The 25,621-nt window shown below is 42.2% G+C and overlaps 2 protein-coding genes and 1 long non-coding RNA gene across 3 annotated transcripts in view; 2 read left to right on the forward strand and 1 right to left on the reverse strand.

Moving 5' to 3' along the window:
• The window catches only part of LOC137633888 (zinc finger BED domain-containing protein 5-like), a 636-nt gene extending 300 nt beyond the window's left edge, over positions 1 to 336 (forward strand). The window contains exon 1 of the mRNA XM_068366129.1: positions 1 to 336. This exon is cut by the window's left edge and continues 300 nt beyond it. Coding sequence (XP_068222230.1) covers positions 1 to 336 — 336 coding nt within the window.
• A 101-nt stretch (positions 337 to 437) lies between these two features.
• On the forward strand, positions 438 to 1,270 carry LOC137633889 (protein FAM200A-like). The gene is made up of 2 exons (XM_068366130.1): positions 438 to 567; positions 729 to 1,270. The coding sequence occupies exons 1-2, from the start codon at positions 438 to 440 to the stop codon at positions 1,268 to 1,270; spliced, it is 672 nt and encodes a 223-aa protein (XP_068222231.1).
• Positions 1,271 to 5,132: 3,862 nt separating this feature from the next.
• LOC137633387 (uncharacterized) overlaps positions 5,133 to 25,621 on the reverse strand; it is a 60,952-nt gene continuing 40,463 nt past the window's right edge. Inside the window, exons 3-4 of the long non-coding RNA XR_011042188.1 lie at positions 6,532 to 6,631; positions 5,133 to 5,371 (exon numbers count right to left, since the gene is read on the reverse strand). This is a non-coding gene — a long non-coding RNA (uncharacterized lncRNA). The remainder of the gene's footprint in view (positions 5,372 to 6,531; positions 6,632 to 25,621) is intronic.

Consider the following 25,621-nt stretch of genomic DNA (forward strand, 5'->3'; position numbering starts at 1 on the left):
AAGCTTCTGATTGATGAAATGGCGGAGGACATAAAAACTCAAGTGGTGGAGAAGGTTGAATTTTCCCCAGTCTTTGCAATACAATGTTACAAATCCACAGATGTATCTCCGTGTTCTCAGTTGCTATTTTACACACGATTCATCTGGAAAGAGTCGCCGGAGGAGGATATGCTGTTTTGTATCTCTTTGGAGACCAGTACCACAGCTGATGACGTCTTCAAAGCTGTGTCTGACTTTTTCCAAGAACAGGACATATCCTGGGAAAAACTGATTGGCGTGTGCACTGATGGAGCTCCAGCGATGTTGGAAACACGCTCAGGCTTGTTACGAAGGTGAAAGAAAAGGCTCTATCGGTAATTTCTACACACTGCTTCATACATCACCAGGCTTTGGCAGCAAAAACACTACCCTCGTAACTCCAGAGACATATCAACATCATGATCAAGATTGTGAACCACATACAGTATAGTGCTCTCAACACACGACTGTTTATGAAGTTGTGTCAAGATTTGGAAACAGAGCATGAGACACTGCTTTTCCACACTAATGTGCGCTGGCTGTCAAAGGGTAACATGTTGGGACGCTGGTACGAGCTTCGAGAAGAGGTTGCACTGTTTTTATAAATTGAACAAAAGGAGTACCTTGTCAGCTTTAATTCAGAGGAGGTAGGCTTGTCCTTGGCATACCTTGCTGATATTGTTGAAGCTTTAAATGTGTTGAACCAACAGTTACAAGGAAGCGTCATATCCAGAAGAAGAACACATCATCCTTTCCTCGTCTGATTGAAATTTTGAATGAGAAGAGCTTCAGTGACAGCCTTAAAACCGTGATCAAAGATCACCTTCAAGGACTGGAAAATGAGTTTCAACGTTATTTCCCTAACATCGGTGAGAGGAGTTTTGTATTCAATCTTGCCAGAGACCCCTTTTCCCTGGAAGTTGATGATATTCCAGAAGATTTACAAGAGCAGTTCCTAGAACTGAAGTCTATTTCTGTGGCAAAAGATGATCATACCTCTCTTGGTATGGAAAAGTTTTGGATAAAATATCTTTCAGTTTACCAGAAAGTCAGTCAGCGAATCCTACAAGTGATTGTCCCCTTTTCGTCTACTTACCTTTGTGAAGCAGGGTTCTCAGCATTAGTTGGAATCAAAACGAAGAAAAGAAATAAGCTTGATGTGGCTAGTGATCTCCGATTTACATTGAGCCAAACACCACCAAACATTCCCCGTCTAGTTGCTCTAAAGAGCCAGTATCACCCATCCCACTGATGAGTAGCACTAAGTCTAAACAGCCACTGGTTATAATCCACTTTTTCTATAATATTACAAATAGTTAAAATAGTAACAATTAAAACAAAAAATGTAGTATTTATGATGTCTTTTGTTTTACAATACTACATAAATATGGATGAATTAATCACTAATGCGGATGTGTAATATTTTTTGATATGGTCATGATCCATAAATGATTGTATTAAGAGTAAAAATTATGCTTATTTTTACAGTAATTAGTATTTTTATAGAAATTTTGTTGTATCATAATATATTTATTTTACCCATTTTCTATGAACAATGTTTATTTTATTGAAATAAAGTACAGTGCATTCGTATAAAAAATCAACAGCAATGAAATAAAAATCTATCATTCATTCATATACTCACATACCCAATGAAGTATATTAGCCTACAAAACGCAACATATTGTTTATAAAAACAATATATACATACATACGGTACTTTCTTGTTTGGCAAAAATTTCAAGGATGGGGAGGGGGGCATGAGATCTATGCTTAATGCAGAAAGGGGGGCACAAGGCAAAAAATTTTAAGAACCACTGTCAATGTCTACTGGCGTAAGGTTTGAGACACGTGTTCTGACACGCGCGTTGAACGTATCTGTTTCCTCGCTAGAGTTTACTTCACATATCTGACCTTCTGTCTGTTTCCTCTCTCTTTTCTGACCTTGATTTTTGTTGGAAGCAAAGATATTAGTAGTGTATTACAGGAAGGTCATTTGATGCTATATTCCGAGTTTTGTACTGAGTATTGGCAATTGTGCATATATATATATCTCTCTCTCTCTCTCTCTCTCTCTTTTGTAGTAGTAGTACATTTTAACTTCATGCTCTTTCCAGGTTGAGGACCTAGAGCTAGAGGAGATCACGTCGGACGACGGCACGCCGGTGATCCACGGGACGTACCGCAAGTACTGGGAGAGCATCCGAAAGGAAGGCCTCCGTCGCATGACCCGCAACCACGTGCACTTCACCTCCAAGACGCCAGAAGAGGTCGCCGGTGGCAGCGGAATCCGGAGCTCCTGCCAGATTTACATCTGTGGACTTGGCCAAGGCTTTACAGGGTTTGTTTACGTCCTGAACTTGTTCCTTCGAGCTATTGTTATCTAATAGTAAAATAAACAGACAAGGTTAAGTGATGAGATGACTGTGGGATATTGTAGGCTTTTGATTTTTGCTTAGGCATTTGTAATAGGGAAAAAGGAAATACAGCTGTGTCCATGATAGAGTTGATAGGGAAGCAATGTGGAATTTGATGAGGTTATATGGAGTTGGTGGAAGGTTGTTGCAAGCAGTGGAAAGTTTCTACAAAGGTAGTAAAGCGTGTGTTAGGATAGGAAATGAAGTGAGCGATTGGTTTCCGGTGAGAGAGGGGCTGAGACAGGGATGTGTGATGTCGCCGTGGTTGTTTAACTTGTATGTTGATGGAGTGGTGAGAGAGGTGAATGCTCGAGTGCTTGGATGAGGATTGAAACTGGTAGACGAGAATGACCATGAATGGGAGGTAAATCAGTTGTTGTTTGCGGATGATACTGTACTGGTTGCAGACACAGAAGAGAAGCTTGGCCGACTAGTGACAGAATTTGTAAGGGTGTGAGAGAGAAGGAAGTTGAGAGTTAATGTGGGTAAGAGTAAGGTTATGAGATGTACGAGAAGGGAAGGTGGTGCGAGGTTGAATACCATGTTGGATCAGTTTAAGTACATGGGGTCTGTTGTTGCAGCAAATGGTGGAGTGGAAGCAGATGTACGCCAGAGAGTTAATGACGGATGCAAAGTGTTGGGGGCAGTTAAGGGAGTAGTAAAAAATAGAGGGTTGGGCATGAATGTAAAGAGAGTTCTGTATGAGAAAGTGATTGTACCAACTGTGATGTATGGATCGGAGTTGTGGGGAATGAAATGTGACGGAGAGAGAGAAATTGAATGTGTTTGAGATGAAGTGTCTAAGGAGTGTGGCTGGTGTATCTCGAGTAGATAGGGTTAGGAACGAAGTGGTGAGGGTGAGAACGGGTGTAAGAAATGAGTTAGCAGCTAGAGTGGATATGAATGTGTTGAGGTGGTTTGGCCATGTTGAGATAATGGAAAATGGCTGTCTGCTAAAGAAGGTGATGAATGCAAGAGTTGATGGGAGGAGTACAAGAGGAAGGCCAAGGTTTGGGTGGATGGATGGAGTGAAGAAAGCTCTGGGTGATAGGAGGATAGATGTGAGAGAGGCAAGAGAGCGTGCTAGAAGTAGGAATGAATGGCGAGCGATTGTGACGCAGTTCCGGTAGGCCCTGCTGCTTCCTCTGGTGCCTTGGATGTTTCAATGTCTTTTTTTGCTAGTTTTATCCCCGTGGTAAACAGAGAGGGCTCATGGTTGACTCTCGACAGATTTTAATTCTTACCCTAACTCTTATTATACACCTGCCAGCGTCTTCAATTTAAGTGTTTCATTTGACAGTAATAAATTTATCACCTGCAGGGTTTAAACTTTTAAGGGAATTACCTCAGCTTGAGTAATTTCCATGATATCAAAGTAATTTTTAAGATAATTGCAGTTTTAATAGCTTTAAATTTAAGGAAATTTGAAAAGTTATAAAGTAATCCATGGTAAAATGCAACAGCATATAAGTTGATGACCACATGCTCAATTTTAAACCATGATCCGTCTTCATTGGAGATTTCATAGTTCCTTTCATAAACCTAATAATTAATATGTTATTTCTTTGTCTCAAGCTTTTATCAGTTTCTTTAACCTTTCACTGTTTCTTTTTAAAGCTTTTTAAACATTTCCTGGTTTTTTCGTCCATTGGAATAAACTGTAATCAGCCCAGACCTTAATGATAGACCCCATGTCTAATCTAGGCCTATGTCATTCATATTCACGTAGAGATTTTCTTTGACATACTTCCGTCCTTATATATTGCATTGTAAAATCAATAACATTTGCCTTTAATATCCAGTATCATTCAATGTATCAGAAGATTTTTGACCTAAAAAAGTTGCAAAAACCAAATTGTTTTTCAGTTTTTCGCTTGTATCTTGTTAAAATTTAACTGTCCATCTTTTGTAACATATGCTTCGTAATTCATTATTAATATTTCACAGTTAAAAGCAATATTATTTTTGCTTATTTCCACTCGCATATTTATTCTACAAATGTCTTTAGATATATAATGTTTATTGTTATTCAGTGTTAATGTTTTCATCTCTTCAAATTATCTAGTTAATGTATTTGTATTCCTCATATTTAATATAAATATAATTTTACAATGCTTAATCTATGCATGTTGATTTTGCTAATATAACGACCACACGTCTAGCCGTTATATATTCCTTGTATATAATTTTCCCAGTACTCCCTTTATAGTTACATGATAAGCAACAATATCTCTATAGGAATTAGCATATTATTACTTTTATTGTTTAGTCCTTAGTGATAGGAGTGTATAGTAACTGTGATTCCGTGATCTTGAATCTCGTTTTCCATGATGCCCATTTTCTATATTAATGCTAAACTGTGATATACTTTACAGAAAGTGAAGATGATGATTAAGTTTTGTATCCTGGGACGGATATAGAGGAAATGGTAATCTACTTTAGCCTTAAGGTGTGACCCCTGGCCGTCCCTCCTATATAGAGGAAAGATATGAATTCCAGTAATTCAGGATAAATATCCTACCTGGCAACGTTTAGGCAACATTTCAAAATCCTGGCCAGTCATACCACCCGTATATGCTATTACAATCGTTCAAAATCTTTGCTTGTTGTACAAAAAGAATACAATTGTATCATTTCTTTGGGTCAAAATAAAATTACATAATAAATATCATTACTTTTTATTATTATTCCAAAAACATATTTTAAAACTGAGATACTGTTTTGTCGCTACCAACAAAAAAAAAAAAATTAAAATCAATATGTTTTCTTTGAATTTGACAATGGATCCAGATTTTACGTAATTTTGCCCTGGATTTACCAGCGTCTTTCGATTTATTTCTTCGGTGTCGACGATCCTCCTCTTGTCTCAGAATCTTAGCTTAAAGCTGAGTATTCTCATACCAGAAGATTGCAGAGTTATCTATTTAGGCCTATACCTGCAAAATATGAAATTTCAAAATTAGTTTACAAATATAAGAATATTTGCAGAGAGAAGTAAAAAGGTTAAACAAATAGCATTTAAGAGCATTTCTTTTGTTTTGTAGTCTGATTTATTCTGGTTTTGTAGTCTCTTAAATGCTATTTATTTAAGACAATACAAAACAAAACCAATAGCATTTAAGAGACTAAAAAACAAAACAAAACAAATGCTCTTGAATGCTATTTAAGACACTACAAAACAAAACAAATAGCATTTAAGAGACTAAAAAACAAAACAAATGCTCTTAAATGCTATTTGTTTTGTTTTGTAGTCTCTTATACGTTATTTGTTTTGTTTTATAGTCTCTTAAATAGCATTTAAGAGACTACAAAACAAATAGCATTCAAGAGACTACAAAACAAATAGCATTCTCAAGAGACTACACAAAATTTCACTATATTACATAAATACTGAACATTTCTATCAATGGAATTTTGGTATTTGACAATATAACATATATTTGTTCCTATCTTGGTTTTTAAATAACCCATTTTATCCATGTTAACAGCACAAGGACTATTACAAATGATATATCACCTATATTTAAAATTAGGCCTAGTGCAAAATGGTATATTATAGTACTGTATATTAGATTGCATATGTAATTATCTCCTATTTAGATAAAGTATTTTTCATCTTTCTAAAACGCTTATCAAAGTGATGTCTAAAAGAACAATTACAATATAAGCAATATTTATCGTTATTTGTTGTCTTAAATACGTAATATTATATTTGCTGTAGTCGTACCTGGGACAAAATGTGTATTAAAAAAACCAAGATAGGAACAAAGAAATAGTTAAGATTAAGTCATTAAAAACACTACATATGTGAAACGGACAAATTGAATTAAAAAAAAGGCTATTGAGGCTCCAAAAAATATATGTTAATTAAAACTGTCCCAAATATTAATGTATTTTCATGACTCGAGAAGACAAAAAGAGGAGAATGGGAATATCAAGGCAAGAGAAACTGGGACTATTGAGGCAAGAGAAACGAAGTATTGAGGCAAGAGGAACTGGGTATTGAGAAACTTGGAGTATCGAGGCAAGAGAAACGGAGTATCAAGGCAAGAGAAACTCTCTCTCTCTCTCTCCTTAAATGAAACTCAACACTCACCATTCTATAGGTTTATATGATTAAGTCAGCCTCGAGTTTCACACGACTTTGATCTTCAGTTGAAGAAGAGCAGAAGCCGTCAATCATTTCAGTCCATTACCTATAAAAAAATGAAAATAAAATAATTTTCTTATTTAAAAACTACAGAACAACAATTAAAATATCTTGATATAAAATATTTCTTAATATCTAATATTTAGTTCCATAGCGCAAACTGATCTCGGCTAATTTTTATATAGGCCTACTTGGTGAACCGGAATTTCTAATGAGAACTAGAAATAGGATCCTGCCTTAATACATTACCAATTGTTTTCACAAATATCCTTTTGTTATATCATTAACCTATTTTAGGACATCACTTTCACTAAACAATTAAAAAGGCATCTAAATTTGGTCCCATTTCTAAGTCATACCTTTAGCAAAACTAAATTTTTTTTCAACAAATTACACGGGAATTTCAAATCAAGTTTCTACCTTCTCTATCGTTTAGCAATTATCTTCAGATGACTCAGAATATTTACACTCAGTAAATTCAAAATTAATTTAGAAAATCAATTGGTTATTCCAATTCCTACCTTTTAAAAGGTCAATTATATTACACAAGAACAATATAAAGCCACTTGCAACACCCACAAGATTTACAGGATTTTGATAAAGAAAAAAAAAAAGAAAAAAAAATAGCTATACTGAAATATTTCATACGTTACTTTGGTTACAACTGACATTGAAGTAGAAACTTGTTAATGCCATCACACATTAAATACAAAAATTGGAAATGAGCAAAATAAATGTATGAAATAAGCCCTTATAAAACCCTGAATGTGAACAAATTATCATTAATGTATAGACATTCATAGTTTACTTTAGTGTCCCCAAGTCATCACCGAGGACAGGAGTCCTTATTTCAAGCACAGTCCATTATATAAAGGATGATAAAAGCTCCCTAGAAAGCAGCAAGGACAAATACACGACTAAGGTAAGTTTGTGTGATGCTTCTCAAATGCGCAAAAGACTTTGGAAAAGAGGATGACATCAAATGCAGAGAACTACCCTGACACCCCCAGCTTCACCCCCGATTCACCCCAGCCATTTATGTGCCAGATGGGACGGCTCTTACATTCCCCTACACTAACGAGTTAGCACAGGCAGCACACCCTTCAAGGTGGGACTGAAAGGCGTGGTATTGGTACCAGGGTAGCCTTAACCCTTTTACTCCCAGGCTATTTGGAACTTTCCAACCCTTAACCGCCAGGCGTTTCTTTTTTTCAAGCACATTTTGCAATATACATCTTTTAAATTGCTCTAACAGCCTTAATTTTTGTCATAGAGAGGTCAGGTTGGTCTCATTATTTTGGGAAATGCCTGAAATTTCTTATAAAGTTATCAAAAATATGCAAAAAAATGTAAATAGCATTTTTTTGCAAGGACGTACCAGTACGTCCATGGGGGTAAAGGGATGAGTTTTGTGAAACGTACCAGTACGTCCATTGGGGGTAGAAGGGTTAAATACCAAAATGCAGCTATCAGTACCTCCCTTGGAGGACAACTACCTGACCCTTACATTAAATTAAAATGAAGAGTAAAGTTATTTCCTGCTTATTTTGTAAACCAAAAGATAAAGGGATTTTGACGAAGGAAAAATCTATTTCTGGGCGAGGAACCTGTGTCGCTCCGTGAAATGCTCCTCTAGCACCATTTCTAAGGCATAGTTATTGCTGAATATACCAGAGAAATAAGAGAGATGCATGGAATGCCAGGAATAAACCTAGCTCGCTCACTCTTTGAGTGTCGGTATAGAAAACTGGGGCGTGATTGAACCACGACCATAGATCCCTCCCCAATTAGACCTCTCCTTCATCAACATCCCCCCTCTCTACCCCTACATCTCCCCACCCCCCATCCTCATTCCGGAGCCTTTGTAGGGTGACGGCCAGATCCGTTTTCATTCATAGAAAATGGGAATATTATAAAGTGGGGTGGACTGTGGCCGTCACACTAAAATCGAGTTCGTAGAAAATTGGAATATTCTGAACTGGCCGTCGTTCTAAAAACGATTTTGGCGGGAGAAGCTAACTTAAAAAACCCACCTAACCTATGCTAAAAGCCGTATCCTTACCCAGGGGGGCTTTGCCCCCCCGGACCCCCCCCCTTACCTACTACGGGAGCGAGAAGATTCGTGGCCGGAGTAAGAACTCGAGCCACAAAATTTCAGGTAATAATAGGGTTTTCGGCAAAAAACATAAAAGTGTGCGTTTAAGCACATATTTAAGATCCGGAGACCATTTCCAAACGTTTTTATCCTATACAAGATAACAGTCGGAGCGATAATAAGAAAATTACGACGCTTGGCCGTAGCTCTACAAACTACCCCTCGTTCCTCCCCAGCACTTGCGTTGATCAGATTCCAATAACTGTACCAAGTTGTCCTTAAAACATAATTTACGGTATGACTGCACATCTTATAAAATTATTTCCATTTTAAGGTACTGTATTTTGCCAACCTAAATTCTGTCCCAAATGCATTCTAATACACCGACAACAAAAACAAACGAAACTTCTCCAACACATCTGTTGCGAATTAAACTGAGAATTTCTCAAGACCCATAATGATACTGTGATAACCAAAGAAATTGTTTCAGCAAAGTCCAATAACAGATTAATCAATGTGAAATCATTATGCCAAAAATAAACAGGGATGGGTTCCCTATCTAACCCATGCAACTAAAGGAAACATTCAGAGTCATTTCCTTTCCAGCAAACTAAGAGAAAATGTAGCTACTCTCAATTTTCCTCCAGAGGCTCTCATTATATTCATACAAAGTTGAAGATATAACGCAAACATCTTTCTTAAATTGAGGTTAACCCTTTTACCCCCGGGGTATTTGGAAATTTTCAACCCTTAACCCCCAGGGGGTTATTTTTTTCCCAGCACATTTTGTAGTATATTTTTTTTAAATTGCTCTAACAGCCTTAATTTTTGTCATAGAGAGGTCAGGTTGGTCTCATTCTCTTGGAAAATGCCTGAATTTTTTCAAGAAAATTATCAAAAATATGAACAAATAAATTTTTAAAGCATTTTTTTGCAAGGACGTACCAGTACGTCCATGGGGGTAAAGGGATGGGTTTTGTGAAACGTACCAGTACGTCCTTTGGGGGTAAAAGGGTTAAATTGAGGTTAAATGTACCTGGATAATCCAATCTCATTCCATGTCAACAAATCCTGAGCTACAATAATAAAACAATATCGCATTTGTGTGATTCGCAAGTTCAACCACCTTGGATTCACATGAGAGAATGGGACGTTGAGGCACATCCCTGGGCGTTCCAGACATAGTCACCTATCTAGGTCACGTACCCCAGGAAGTCTTGAATATTCCGAACTGTAAGCCACTCCCTCCTCCTAAAGTGTAAGTCTCCTAAGAAAGTAGTTCGAGGTAAGTACTCCGTGTTGGAACAAATCACAAATTTCAAGTAATATGTTATTTTTATTAGTAAAATAAATTTTTGAATATACTTACCCGATAATCATGTAGCTGTCAACTCCGTTGCCCGACAGAATTCTATGGAGGGATACGCCAGCTATCACAATACTAGAAGGGGGTGTACTTACCAGCGCCACCTGTGGCCAGGTACTCAAGTACTTCTTGTTGACACCTCCTCAATTATTCCTCGGTCCACTGGTTCTCTATGGGGAGGAAGGGAGGGTCGATTAAATCATGATTATCGGGTAAGTATATTCAAAAATTTATTTTACTAATAAAAATAAAATTTTTCAATATTAAACTTACCCGATAATCATGTAGCTGATTCACACCCAGGGGGGTGGGTGAAAACCAGTGTACAAGATTAAAGGATAGCTAAGTATCCCATATTTCATATAACAGTTATCTCAAATAACAATGAAATAATACCTGGTAAGGAAGTCGAATTAAACCGTTACTCTGCCTCTTTTTTAAGTTCGTCTTCCTTACTGAGCGCAGCGTTCCTCTTGGAGGCTGAATCAACCCAAAGGTGCCAAAGTATATGGGGTTGCAACCCCTACTAAAGGACCTCTACAAAACCTCTAACCCAGGCGCTTCTCAAGAATGAATAGACCACCCGCCAAATCAAAAGGATGCGGAAGGCTTCTTAGCCTACCGTAACAACCATAAAAACAACAATAAAAGCATTCAAGAGAAAGGTTAAAAAAGGTTATGGGATTAAGGGAATGTAGTGGCTGAGCCCTCACCTACTACTGCACTCGCTGCTACGAATGGTCCCAGGGTGTAGCAGTTCTCGTAAAGAGACTGGACATCTTTAAGATAAAATGATGCAAACACTGACTTGCTCCTCCAATAGGTTGCATCCATTATGCTCTGCAGAGAACGGTTTTTATTAAAGGCCATCGAAGTAGCTACGGCTCTTACTTCGTGGGTCCTTACCTTCAGCAATGCAAGGTCTTCCTCCTTTAAGTGAGAGTGGGCTTCTCTAATCAGAAGCCTTATATAATATGAAACCCCATTCTTGGACATGGGCCTCGAAGGTTTCTTGATGGCACACCATAAGGCTTCTGACTGTCCTCGAAGAGGTTTAGACCTCTTAAGATAAAATTTGAGAGCTCTGACAGGGCAAAGAACTCTCTCTAGTTCGTTACCTACCATGTTGGAGAGGCTAGGTATTTCAAACGATCTAGGCCAAGGACGTGAAGGAAGTTCGTTCTTTGCTAGGAATCCGAGCTGAAAAGAACATGTTGCAGATTCGGTCGTGAAACCAATGTTCTTGCTGAAGGCATGAACCTCACTGACTCTCTTAGCTGTTGCAAGGCAGACGAGAAAAAGAGTCTTGAGGGTAAGGTCCTTGAAGGAAGCTGACTGGAGAGGTTCGAACCTAGGTGACATAAGGAACCTTAAGACTACGTCTAGGTTCCAGCCTGGAGTGGATAGACGACGCTCTTTAGACGTCTCAAAAGACTTCTTAAGAATGTCTTGAAGGTCCTTGTTGGAAGAAAGGTCCAAACCTCTGTGGCGGAGAACTGAAGCCAACATACTCCTATACCCTTTAATCGTAGGGGCTGAAAGGGATCTCTCATTCCTAAGATGTAGAAGGAAGTCAGCTATTTGGGTCACAGAGGTATTGGTAGAGGATATTGAATTGGCTCTACACCAGCTTCGGAAGACCTCCCACTTAGACTGGTAGACTCTACGAGTGGAAACCCTTCTCGCTCTGGCAATCGCACTGGCTGCCTCCTTCGAAAAGCCTCTAGCTCTAGCGAATCTTTCGACAGTCTGAAGGCAGTCAGCCGAAGAGCGTGGAGGTTTGGGTGCAACCTGTCTACGTGAGGTTGACGTAGAAGGTCCACTCTTAGAGGTAGAGTCCTGGGGATGTCGACTAGCCATTGAAGTACCTCTGTGAACCATTCTCTTGCAGGCCAAAGGGGAGCAACCAGCGTCAGCCGTGTCCCTTCGTGCGAGAGGAATTTCTGCAGAACTTTGTTTATTATCTTGAACGGTGGGAATGCGTACAGGTCGAGATGGGACCAGTTCAGTAGAAAAGCATCCACATGAACTGCTGCAGGGTCTGGAACAGGGGAACAGTACAGCGGAAGTCTCTTGGTTATGGAGGTGGCAAACAGATCTATGGTAGGTTGACCCCACAAGGTCCAAAGTCTGTTGCACACACTCTTGTGGAGGGTCCATTCCGTGGGAATGACCTGATTCCTTCTGCTTAGGCGATCTGCTGAGACGTTCATATCGCCCTGAATGAACCTCGTGACCAGAGTGAGGTTTAGACCTCTTGACCAAATGAGGAGGTCCCTTGAGATCTCGTATAGGCTCCTCGAATGGGTCCCTCCTTGCTTGGAGATGTAAGCCAAGGCTGTGGTATTGTCTGAGTTCACCTCCACCACTTTGCCTAGCAGGAGGGACTTGAAGTTCAACAGGGCTAAATGAACTGCTAGTAGCTCCTTGCAGTTGATGTGGAGTAATCCCTGTTCTTCGTTCCACGTTCCCGAGCATTCCCGTCCGTTCAAGGTCGCACCCCAGCCCGAGTCCGATGCATCTGAGAAGAGATGAAGATTGGGGGTCTGAATAGCCAACGATAGACCCTCCCTGAGAAGGAGGTTGTGCTTCCACCACAGGAGAGTGGTCTTCATCTCTTGGGTGATTGGGATAGAGACTGCTTCGAGAGTCGAACCCTTGTCCCAATGAGCTGCAAGATGGAATTGAAGAGGGCGGAGGTGGAGTCTCCCTAGCTCGACGAACAGGGCCAGTGATGAAAGGGTCCCTGTGACTCATCCACTGTCTCACCGAGCAACTGCTCCTCTTCAGCATGCTCATGATGCACTCTAGGGCTTGGCTTATCCTGGGGGCCGATGGAAAAGCCCGAAAATCCTGACTCCGAATCTCCATTCCCAGGTACACAATGGATTGGGAGGGAATGAGTTGAGACTTTTCTATGTTGACTAATAGACCCAGTTCTCTGATTAAGTCTAAAGTCCAATTGAGATTCTCCAGACAGCGACGACTCGTGGAGGCTCTCAACAGCCAGTCGTCTAAGTAGAGGGAGGCTCTGATGTCCGATAAGTGTAGGAATTTTGCTATATTCCTCATCAGATGAGTAAAGACCATAGGAGCTGTGCTTAGGCCAAAGCACAGGGCTTGGAATTGGTAGACAACCTTTCCGAAAACGAATCTCAGGAAAGGTTGGGAGTCTGGATGAATAGGAACGTGAAAGTAGGCATCTTTCAAGTCCAACGAAACCATCCAGTCCTCCTGCCTGACCGCTGCTAAGACCGACTTCGTCGTCTCCATCGTGAACGTCTGCTTGGTGACATACGCGTTGAGCGCGCTGACGTCCAGCACCGGTCTCCAACCTCCTGTCTTCTTGGCCACAAGAAAGAGACGGTTGTAGAAGCCCGGGGATTGATGGTCCCGGACTATAACCACTGCCTTCTTCTGCACAAGTAGCGACACCTCCTGGTGCAATGCTAGCCTCTTGTCCTCTTCTTTGTAGTTGGGAGAGAGGTTGATGGGCGATGTGGTCAGAGGTGGTTTGAGGCAGAATGGAATCCTGTAACCGTTCCTCAGCCAACTGACAGACTGGGCGTCTGCACCTCTCTTCTCCCAGGCTCGCCAGAAGATCTTGAGTCTGGCTCCTACTGCTGTCTGGAGATGCGGAGAGTCAGTTTTTACCTTTAGATGTCCTGGAGCCTTTCCTGGACTTGCTCCTGTAAGAGTCTGGACGGGAGCTTCCTCGGCTGGGGGCTCTACCACGAAAGGGCGGTATGAACCTCGTAGCAGGGGTATCAGCCACTGGGGAGCGATAAGTCTTGGGGACTGAGGTAGTAACCTTAGACTTACGAGCCGATGAGGCTACAAGATCGTGTGTGTCCTTTTGTATCAGGGCAGCAGACAAGTCCTTAACCAGCTCTTCAGGGAAGAGGAACTTCGAGAGCGGAGCAAAAAGGAGTTGTGACCTTTGGCAAGGTGTAATGCTGGAGGAAAGGAAGGTACACAGCTGTTCCCTTTTCTTCAAAACCCCTGATACAAACATCGACGCAAGCTCACCAGATCCATCCCTAATGGCCTTATCCATGCAGGACATTAATAGCATGGCAGAATCCTTGTCCGCAGGAGAGGTCTTCTTGCTGAGGGCCCCCAGGCACCAGTCAAGAAAGTTGAACATCTCAAATGCTCTAAACAGTCCTTTCAGTAAGTGATCAAGGTCTGAGAAGGTCCAGCAAACCTTAGAGCGCCTCATTGCAGTTCTCCGAGGCGAGTCTACCAGACTTGAGAAGTCAGCCTGGGCAGAGGCAGGTACTCCCAAGCCTGGTGCTTCTCCTGTGGCATACCAAACGCTCGCTTTCGAAGTGAGCTTAGTCGGCGGGAACATGAAAGAAGTTTTGCCAAGGTGTTGCTTAGTCTGCAGCCACTCCCCTAAGATCCTTAATGCTCTCTTAGAGGACCTTGCTAGGACTAGCTTAGTATAGGAGGACTTAGCTTGTTGTATGCCCAGCGAAAACTCAGATGGCGGAGAGCGGGGAATAGCAGAGACAAAGTGGTCTGGGTAAACCTCCCTAAGCAGAGCCAAGACCTTACGAAAGTCAATAGACTGTGGAGAAGGCTTGGATTCATCCACGTCTGACGAGGGATCCAGGTGTGCCTCCTCATCATCAGACGCCTCATCACCAGAGTGTAGCGAAGATATCGGACAAGAATGCTGAACAGCAGAGTCAGAACGAGTAGGAACAATAGTAGTGGTTTCCTCTTCAAGTAACAGTTGAGGGAGAACCTGAGGCTCAGACTGCAAAGGCTGAATAACAGACGAAGCAGAAGGAAGGCGCATGGGTGGAGGAGGCTGACTCCTAGCATGAGTGGTTGAACCCAAGGGTAGCGCTTGCTGAGCGGTTGGTGGAAGCGGAGTAGCAAGTTCCTGTTCCTGTGGTGTGAGCGGAGCGTGATGAGGTTGAGGCTGCGCAGAACAAGGTAAATGTCTCGCAAGCTGAGGCTCCTGAGGCGCAAGGCCAAGGTGTAGTGGAGCTTGCCTTGTGGATGGTTGAGCTCGCTGCAGCGAGAGCTGAGGAGACTGACTCATGGACGGGAGAGGTTGTTGTACCTCAGCCGAGAGTTGCACCACTGGTGGAGCAGCAAGGGGAGGCGGAGGAAGAGAGGTATAATCCTCCTGATCCCATAGCAAAGGTTGCCTTAAAGAAGGCGGAGGCTGAACACCACTGGGAACAGCAAACTCAGACCGTGGCTCAACATCGTACGCCTGGCAGGTGGTACTGCGATCAGGCGGAGCAAGCGCAGGCGGAGCGAGCGCAGGCGGAGGGAGTGTAGGCGGAGGCGGAGGAGCAACACTCTCAGCCCGACACTCACGCATCAAGTCCGAAAGCTGTGCTTGCATGGACTGAAGTAGAGTCCACTTAGGGTCGGCAGAAACAACAGTAGGCTGAGGTAAAGCCTTAACAGTCGAGCTCTGTTGTGGCAGAACCTTACTCCTCTTGGGCGGAGTGCAGTCGACAGATGACTGCGGCGAGTCAGAGCTGAGCCAATGACTGCAACCTGGCTGAGCACTCGCGGACTGGACTCTGCGTTTAAGTGGTCTCGAGACCTGAGACCAACGTTTCTTCCCTGACAGATGATCAGCGGACGAGAAAAAGACGGGCTCAATCGTCTGCAGGTGGGAGTGACGGTCTTTGGAAGACACGCCCGCAACCACCGAGGATACTTCTGTGCGCCTAACAAGGCCTGCCGAACCCTTATGCCCTTCGACATTGCTTCTCCCCTGGGCTTGGGAGCTTGCAAGAGGTCCCGGACTGGGAGGACGACTGGCTCGCACAGAAGTATCCTCACGCACCACACTGGCACTGACACTAGCACTTGGCACTGCACTGACACTAGCACTCGTCACAGCACTGGCACTAATTCCACCCACTGCACTCTTGACCTTAAGTTCCTTTACTTCGGCCATCAGAGACTTATGGTCACTTACCACTGATTCTACTTTATCGCCTAAGGCCTGAATAGCACGCAAAACAACAGACATATCAGGCGGAGGGCAAACAGTAGGTTCGGGGGTAGCCATTACAGGGGTAGGAAAAGGTAGGGGATCATGAGGTGAGGAAAACAGTGAAGAGTGAGAAGAACTCCTCCTAACTCTACCTCTCTCTAACTTAGATGAATATTTTAAAAGACGGACAAATTCCAGTTCCGAAAGTCCGGCGCATTCCTCACATCGATTTTCTAACTGACAGGGCCTGTCCCTACAGTAAGAACAAGCGGTGTGAGGATCTACCGAGGCCTTCGGAATACGCCTATTGCAAGACCTACATCGTCTATGGGAGGGGGCTTGCGAAATGTCAGACATCTTGAATCCAAAGAGTTAGCCAAAGGGGTTCCAAAATCAAGCAAAAGATCGTTAACCGTTAATCAGGACTATATAAAAGCTATCTAGCTAATATAAGAAGGTTTCCAGTAATGCGACAGCCGAAATCTGAGAGAATACTTCACCAATTAGCCGTGAACAAACTCGAAGATCATAAGCGTATCCCAGAACGTCTTGCCGGAAGCACGACAGAGGAATAATTGAGGAGGTGTCAACAAGAAGTACTTGAGTACCTGGCCACAGGTGGCGCTGGTAAGTACACCCCCTTCTAGTATTGTGATAGCTGGCGTATCCCTCCATAGAATTCTGTCGGGCAACGGAGTTGACAGCTACATGATTATCGGGTAAGTTTAATATTGAAAATTGTATTTTTCCTAACAGTACTTACCTCGAACTACTTTCAGGTTATGGCCCTCCCATCCTACCCCGAGTATCTTACAGGAGTTCGAGGAGGACTTAAACGCTTACTGACTAACAAGCGCGACCCCACGCGCTGAACCAGGGTCGCCCCAGGGCGAGTATCCTTCCGCCCCGGAGCGCCCCTGCGAGGTAGCGGAGAGAGGGGGAACTACGCAAAATTCTTGGTCGATGTTTAAGGTGATTCCCAGACTCTCCTAAGAAAGTAGTTTGAGGTAAGTACTGTTAGGAAAAATACAAATGACTTAAAATTCGCAAGTTCAACCACCTTGGATTTGCCGTGAGACCATAAAGTCACTGAAACATCAAAGCTATGAGAAGAACATCCCACAAATCACTGATAAAAAACAAACCGAGTCTATCACTTGGCACTAAGTTTGAGACCAGTGACAATCAACTTGAAGACTTAAAAGTTTCCAAAACTCAGGCAGATAATTTTCTAACCAAGAAAGATTACACTGAAATAATGTACTAAAGTTACCCAACTGGAAAGTCAAGCACTATAGAAAATTCCGAGTCCACAAGAATAGCTCCACATAGCAATGGCCTACACTTAAACCTTAGGAAACAACAGGAGTTTTTCCCTAAAAGTCATAAAGATGCAAGGCTGTTATCCTAAGGATTTCTCCACTATATCTTTGTGCTGGTTTTTCTTTCTTCCTTATAGGCAACTAACCAACAGTGTCTTGGGTGAAAACTGAGCCTTTTTTAAAGACTAATTGCCAGAATAAGGCCGGGAGCACACTAGCGACTCTGTGGCGCCACAAAGCCACAGCATCGTGTGGTGGGGATGTGGTCTCCCATAGGTTTCCATTGTTTTCAAGTTTTGCCGCGCAAACTGGCGACTGTGGCAAGCGACTGTGGCTCTCTGTCGCTCATCCCCGCCACAGGCGTGGCGTGGCTTTGAAATCAATGAAAACCTATGGGAGACCACATCCACACGATGCTGTGGCTTTGTGGCGCCACAGAGTCGCTAGTGTGCTCCCGGCCTAATGGTTAAACATATGCCCAACACAAGAATGATGAAATAATCAATGTTTGAGGCAAATGGGTCAATTCAAAATGTCTCGGAAACCCAGCATACAAAGACACGTATTTAGAATGTAAAGACTTAACACTGAAGTAGAAAAACTAAAGTACGCAGGACTTACGACATCAAAGGAATCCTAGTCACAACCGAATGGTGACTGGCAACAAAATCAACCCAAACGGGAGATTATACAACATACCCTCTAATCTAACATTTGTAATCAGAAGAAAGAAAAAATTGCGGTCATAAACGGAAGGCAAAATCCCTTCAACCACATCCTATAACCAGGGACATTCCCATTGAGTTGGCAGTCATAGCTTGCTTCCAATAAAGTTTTAAGGAAACTGGATACAATGAACAGCTCATTACCTCTTCCAGAGACACCTTCACACTGCTGTGATCCAAAAACTCCACTGCGACAGGGATAATGTCCTACTCCATCTTGCACTTATAAACACCTTATACAGATCGGAGACATATATCCACTTCATATGTCTGGGATGATTAGCAAGACTTTATCCCTTTTACCCCCAGGCGTTTTCTTTCAAGCACATTTTGCAATTTATTTTTTTCAAATTGCTCTAACAGCCTTAATTTTGGTCATAGATAGGTCAGGTTGGTCTCATTCTTTTGGAAAATGCCTGAAGTTTCTAGTAGTTATTAAAAATATGCAATGTAAATAGCCGTTTTTTGCAAGGACGTACCAGTACGTCCATGTGGGTAAAGGGATAAGTTTTGTGAAACGTACCAGCAGGTCCATCGGGGGTAGAAGGGTTAAGTTGTATGACAGAGAAGGGGACTTCAACTAATTTTGCCCAAAAATGACAAAGTTAGCAATTCTAAGCTGCACACGGAGAAATTGACTCCCATGAGAAAATGGCGACTATCAAGGACACAAAAATCCATCTCAAGTTTACGCAAAATACAGTTATTTACAAAGTAAATACAGATTTGTAAATAAAAAACAATAGAAAATGACATTCGTACACTGAGTACAGTCAAAATGTCCATGTAAATTCCTTGGTCAAATACTGTACGAGTCAAAACACAAAGAATCCCAATTCTGAAATTGGCTAATGGTGCCAACAAACACAATTAAAGTTGAGAGCTGCAGCAATTTCCTTACACAAAGGGAGGGTAAACCTAATGATATACACAGAAATCAACAGGAGAAAACACAACGGATATGAGACATAGAGGCAATAAAAATCGACAGCCTTCTTGAGCACAAAAATAAGCAAAGACCACAGCTACAGAACTCAAAACAAATACAGATCAACCCAGATTGTATCAATAGCTGTTCATAAACATATTAATACATGTATTATGATTTTGTAAACTTGCCACATCTCCCCCTCGAAGCGTAAACGCTAGGTGGGGTGCAGATGGCCATGTGACGTGTTAATGCATGTGTCCCCTGTTGATATACGATATTCTAAAGGGTTAACCCTTAGAATACTCGCTCCAGTAGTTAGAATTCTGTGAAAACCTTTACTTTAATTCTCTGGGAATATCTTAGTAGTTATATATATCCAAAGGAAGCTACTGAAGGAACCTTCCATCAGGACGACATGGCTTGAGCCCAAAAATATTAATACAGGTATTACGATTTTGTAGAGGCACAATGGAATAAGTTTGTCGATGAAAATTCCTTGGTCAAATACTACAAGGGTCAAAACAGAGCGAATCTCAATAATGGGTGATGGGATCAACAAACAAGAAAAGGTTACAGCATTTCCATTGGACAACAGGAGGGACAGAGGTAAAAATCTATAGATTGCTTAAGCATTCAAAGAAGCAAAGACCAACGCTACAGACCTCAAAAGACATTTGGATCCAGACTCATTGTATCAATAGCTGTTCACAGAAATATTAAGATTATAATTTTCTAAAGGCACAATGGAATCTAGTTCTTTTATGAGTAAGGTAAACTCAATATAATATTCACCTAACTTTGCATAGTACTGCAGACAATGAAAATGACTACGGCATCTTACTTGATAGCCAAAGATGAAGGCCGACGTTCCTGGGGTCAAGTTTAGATACATCTGTAATTTACATATGCAGGTGATCTGTGCTTAGCCATCCAATGACAGTTAGATTCATTTACTACCAATGAGAGCAAATTATTCGATGCTTAATGAATACTACAAGTGAAACTTCCTAAAACACAGGCATTTGCTTTCCTGCTACCGGGCGAAAGGGGAGTTGAACGTATGGAATGAATAGCTTCCCTGCTACAATATTTAGGCGTTACATTAAACCGAACGCCATCTTTTAGGGAGCATGTAAGGAAAGTAAAGGTGAAGATAAATGCCAGATATAACCTCTTTATATTGTGGAAAAAACGCTCAAACCTCAAGACAAAAAACAGCTCTGGCACTCGACTAATCCAACGCCAAAAGCTGCACACCAGTCTGGGAAAGGTCGATGTCATTCCCATAAAAGTTGATAATGGACTCAATCAAGTATGTTGCCTTAAGACCAACAGCCCTTCAAGTACTCCCCTTCAAGTACTCTATACATGGGCAGTCATTGCACCACCAAACACTGAAAAGAGGCAGGCATTGCACCACCAAACACTGAAAAGACCCAAAATATAAACAAGAGAATGATGAAAAGCACACGCTCTATGATCACCGGGTGGTTGGACAAAGACTGACATCTTGCAAGAGCTCCATAACCACCACTAGCCTTGACCCAATGGAGTCAGCAGCTTACTGCCTAGAACACTGGAGAGAAACAAACAAACAGCTGAGACTACCTGGTGAGGCCATCCAGAGGCCCTGTGGGTTACTCCTAATGAAGCAAAAGCTACAGTTGAAAAACCTGGAGACAATTTTCATAAGTGGGACCTCGCCCCCTCAGCCAAGTGCCCATCTGGGCATCCCATCCAGACAATGGACCACACATTTCGTGGATGTGAACAGGGGCCAACCTGTACAAATTTGGACCTCTACGAACGCAATCAGGCCACTGTGCTGTGGATACAAATTTGTTGTGATAATATATGATGGTGAAGTCAAGCTGATAGGACTTTCAATAATGAAATCGTAAATCAAATGAAATGAAAATTACTGGAAAGATATTCTCTAGTAAGAAGTGCAGAAAGTACAGTAATCAAATGCATTTGAGCTAAGATTACATCTCAAGTTACATTGAAGGAATATTCCTGTATCAGAATATCGGAAAAAAAAATACTCTTTCTTTCCTTCAAGAGCAAAAGAGAGTATAATAGAAGACTGATCAAAGCAGTATTCCTCAAATGTTTTCATCTAAACATCTAAAACGGATGAGGAAAAGTAGAACTCAAAACAAAAAAAAAATATCTAGAAAAAGCAGCAGTTGAAAGAAGCACCTAAACAAACATTCATATAAAAATCAGCTTTTGAATGCAACATCATAAAGTCTACGGAGAGAATTTGACCAGAACCTTTTAAAATCAAGGTTTACGGAGGAGCTTTCGTCTACGGAGAGCATTTGACCAGAACCTTTTAAAATCAAGGTTTACGGAGGAGCTTTCACATATGAGGACCCACATTTCAAGTATCTTCATAAGATGTGCCTAGAAAGGGCAAAGAGGATGGCATACAGCTTTGTCGTCTTCCGGGTAGATTTTAGTCACTCATAGTAAAACGTGATTACTCCTTTAGATCCTAAGAAATGATACGTAAAGAGTCTGGTTTAACAATGCAAAGAACATTCATATTTCGAGTTGAATCCATAACAGATTTACCGAAGGTACAGATAAATCCTTAGAACAGACGGAAGAATATCAACAAATCATTTGGACAAATCAAGACTATTTTGGGTCAAGGTATCGAGACCTGCATTGAATAAATCCTACACAAATACTGTATATGAATGGAGGAAAAAATGAAATCCTTCAAGAGGGGACAAGTAATCCTGACTAGCTCGGAAAATACAAGCTTGTAAAATCCTCAGGATGAAAAGAATTAATTTTAACTATTGAATTATAACATTATGAAAGGATTAAAGATGACAAGTACCCTTCAAGTCCTTCATCCAAAGAGAAAACTAAAATTATTTCCAGATCAAAGGACATTTCTAAAGTGAAAACCTAAATTGCTTACCAAGATTTTCATGACAGAACTCAAGTGCAATATGAAAATCCAAATCGTATTTAACCACGGCAGTTTCCTAAATGATCCTTCTAACTTCCTATTGAAAAAGTCTGCCTGGCATTCTGTTGGAGGGAGGTTCAAGACCTACTCAGGCTTAATAGTTTCTTGTAGTGCCTGTTAATGTCACCATCCTAGTGAGGTTAGGGTGGGGAGTTTGGGGGAGCCTACAGGACTACCTGCTCAGTCATAAGCAGCCACTGACTATTCCTCCATGGTCCTAGTTTGTTGGTGAAGGGACTTGGATGCTGATCATACCAGTAAGTATATATGGTCAGTTTATGTCATTGTCACTGTCCCTTTGCTGTGACATTCATGACAACCTTTAAACCATGATTCTTTATGAAACTGAATTCAAAACAGCTTTTCAGCAGAGGAAATAAACTAAGCATCATATATACAATGTGAGACTTCAAGCCAACAAGGATATTCCAAAAACCGTACAAAACCTTCTTCAACATCATTTATTCCTGCGAGTTTTTTTATATCTCGTTTCAGTGAGATCAGTGTTACTGTATGGACGTGAGTCATGATACGACAATGAGAAAATATCCAACAGATTTTGTAGATTTGAGAACAAAACCCTAAGAAGAATATTAGGAGTTAAATGGCAGGACAGGATTAGAAATGAAACTATAAGAGAGATTACTTGAGTACCATATGTGGATGAGATCATGGTGAGGGGTAGATGGAGATGGTTTGGGCACGCTCTTCGCACTCACCAAGAGAGATTAGTTCACCAAACCTTTAAATTGGGCTCCACAAGGCACTAGAAGAGTTGGAAGACCCAGGTCTACATGGCTGAGGACTATGAAGCATGAAGTGGGAGACAATGAATGGAGAAGTATTGATTTACTAAGTCCAGATAGACGACTGGCAAAATCTAACCGAGGCTCTTTGATGATGATGATGATGATGATGATGATGATGATGATGATGATGATGGTTTCAACGGGAACAACGGATGTCTTCCAGAATCAGAATCCTTTGCCAATACGAAAACCTTATAAAAGGAAACGGAACAAAATTCCTCACACTTCCAAATGAAGTGTTCAAAATATGATCAATAATTGAAAGGGTAACTTCAATATTCATCCATACCGTAAAATATATCCCAATAAATATTAGTTCATGTACTATATAACATTAATGTAAACATTCCATGAACGTTATAACATGGATGCAATCTCTCCCATAAATAAGTATAAATGTTAAACTCGTCAAAATCTTTCGACCAGCTACCAATACCACCTCGTCAGGGTATGGGGACGTGACAGTATTAACTTAATACTAGGAACACAAAGAAACATGGTTTACCTGCAGTGGTTTGAGGTCAGCTGTACAGAGAACCCAGGATGCTGCTTTCCCCAAGAGAGGGGAGGATGAAGAAAAGAATAAGGGCTAGACAAACCTTTTCATTCATACAGACTAAGACCGGGTAACAATGCCCTCAACCTTCTGCTACTTGTCCATTAAGGAGCCTGAGGTTTTAAACCAGCTGTTGTGCAGCCACCACAGGGCCGATAAAGAATGTATCGAGCCTCCTGTGGGTCACGTCTTGCAGGTAGTAGGCTGTGAAGATCGTCTGATGCTTCCACACCCCCGCTTGTAGAACCTGCGTCACTGAAAAGTTCTTCTTGAATGCCAGGGACGTAGCGATGCCCCTAACATCATGTGCTCTAGGGCGACGTGACGGAGGAGGGTCAGGATTCAGGGACAGATGGATTACCCTACGAATCCATACCGGGATGGTATTCTTGGTGACCCTCCTTTTTGTTCTCCCAGTGCTCACAAACAATGCCTGCACCTGGGGACGAACTGCAGCCATTCTTTTGAGATATAGCCTCAAACTCCTTACTGGGCACAGTAGGAGATGGTCTGGGTCACCTGTTACAGAACGAAGACTCGAAATCCGGAAAGAGTCGAACCGAGGGTCCGGCACTCCTGGATTCTGAGTCTTAGCAACAAACTCAGCGACGAATCTGAACGTTACCTCCCCCCATCCCCTTGAATGGGCGATGTCATACAAGAGACAATTAAGTTCGCTGACTCGCTTGGCCGAGGCCAAAGCTAGTAGGAACACCGTCTTCCAAGTTAAATGGCGATCTGAAGCCTGGCGTAATGGTTCGTAGGGAGGTCTCTTAAGAGACCTGAGAACTCGAACCACGTTCCATGGAGGAGGTCTCACTTCCGACTGAGGGCAGGTAAGTTCATAACTTCGTATGAGTAGGGAAAGTTCCAGCGAAGAAGAAATGTCCACTCCTTTGAGCCTGATGGCTAGACTAAAAGCTGAGCGATAGCCTTTCACTGCCGAGACTGAAAGACGCATTTCTTCTCGCAAATACACGAAGAACTCCGCTATTGCTGGAATAGTGGCATCGAGTGGAGAGATACCCCATCCACGACACCAATCACAGAAAACTCGCCACTTTGCCTGGTAGACCCCTGCGGATGACTTTCGCAGGTGTCCAGACATCCTGTTCGCAACTTGCTGCGAAAATCCTCTCTCAGTGAGGAGATGCTGGATAGTCTCCAGGCGTGAAGTCGAAGCGAAGCTACGGCTTTGTGAAAGATGTTGGCGTGTGGTTGATTGAGTAGCTCGTGTCTTGGAGGGAGTTCTCACGGAAGTTCCGTTAGGAGTTGCAGAAGGTCTGGAAACCATTCCACATGATGCCATAGCGGAGCTATACGGGTCATTGAGAGATTGACCGATTTTCTGGTCTTGTTGAGCACCTTCCTCATCAGACAGAACGGGGGAAAGGCGTACACGTCAATGTTGTCCCACCGTTGTTGGAAGGCATCTTGCCAGAGTGCCTTGGGATCCGGGACTGGGGAGCAGTACAGCGGGAGCTTGAAGTTCAGCGCTGTAGCGAACAGATCCACAGTCGGGGAACCCCACAAAGTCAGGACTTTGTTGGCTACTTGAGGATCCAAAGACCACTCAGTACTCACTATCTGAGACGCTCTGCTCAGACTGTCGGCGAGCACATTCCTCTTGCTGGAATGAAGCAAGCTGAAAGTGGAATCGAGTGGACTTCGGTCCATCTCAGTATCTCTACTGCGAGATGGGATAGCTGCTTTGAAAAGGTACCTCCTTGCTTGTTGATGTAAGCCACTACTGTGGTGTTGTCGCTCATCACCACCAAAGAGTGACCCGCCAGGTATTGTTGGAACTGTTGAAGGGCCAGGAATACGGCATTCATTCCTAGCAGATTTATATGGAGGCACTTTTCTGATTCTCACCACAGGCATGAGGTCCTGTGATTCAGAACATGGGCCCCCACCCCTTCTTTGAGGCGTCCGAAAACAGCATCAAATCCGGGGGGAGGACGAGAAGATCCACTCCCCTTCGTAGGTTTTCGTCTGCCAACCACCACTGAAAGTCCGTCTGTTCTGCAGGACCCATAGGGATCATGACGTCCGGGGAATCGAGACCCTAATTCCACCGGGACTTGAGTAGCCACTAGAGAGATCTCATTATGAGGCGACCATTGGGAACTAGACGGGCCAGGGATGAGAGGTGACCGAGGAGACGTAACCACGATTGGGCTGGGAGCTCTTCTCGTCTGAGGAAAGGATTCGCGACCCTCCTCAGCCTTGCTATCCTGTTGTCTGATGGGAAGGCTTTGTGGAGATT

This window comes from Palaemon carinicauda, chromosome 43 (assembly GCF_036898095.1).
Source record: "Palaemon carinicauda isolate YSFRI2023 chromosome 43, ASM3689809v2, whole genome shotgun sequence".
In the NCBI taxonomy this organism is placed as follows: Eukaryota; Metazoa; Arthropoda; class Malacostraca; order Decapoda; family Palaemonidae; genus Palaemon; species Palaemon carinicauda.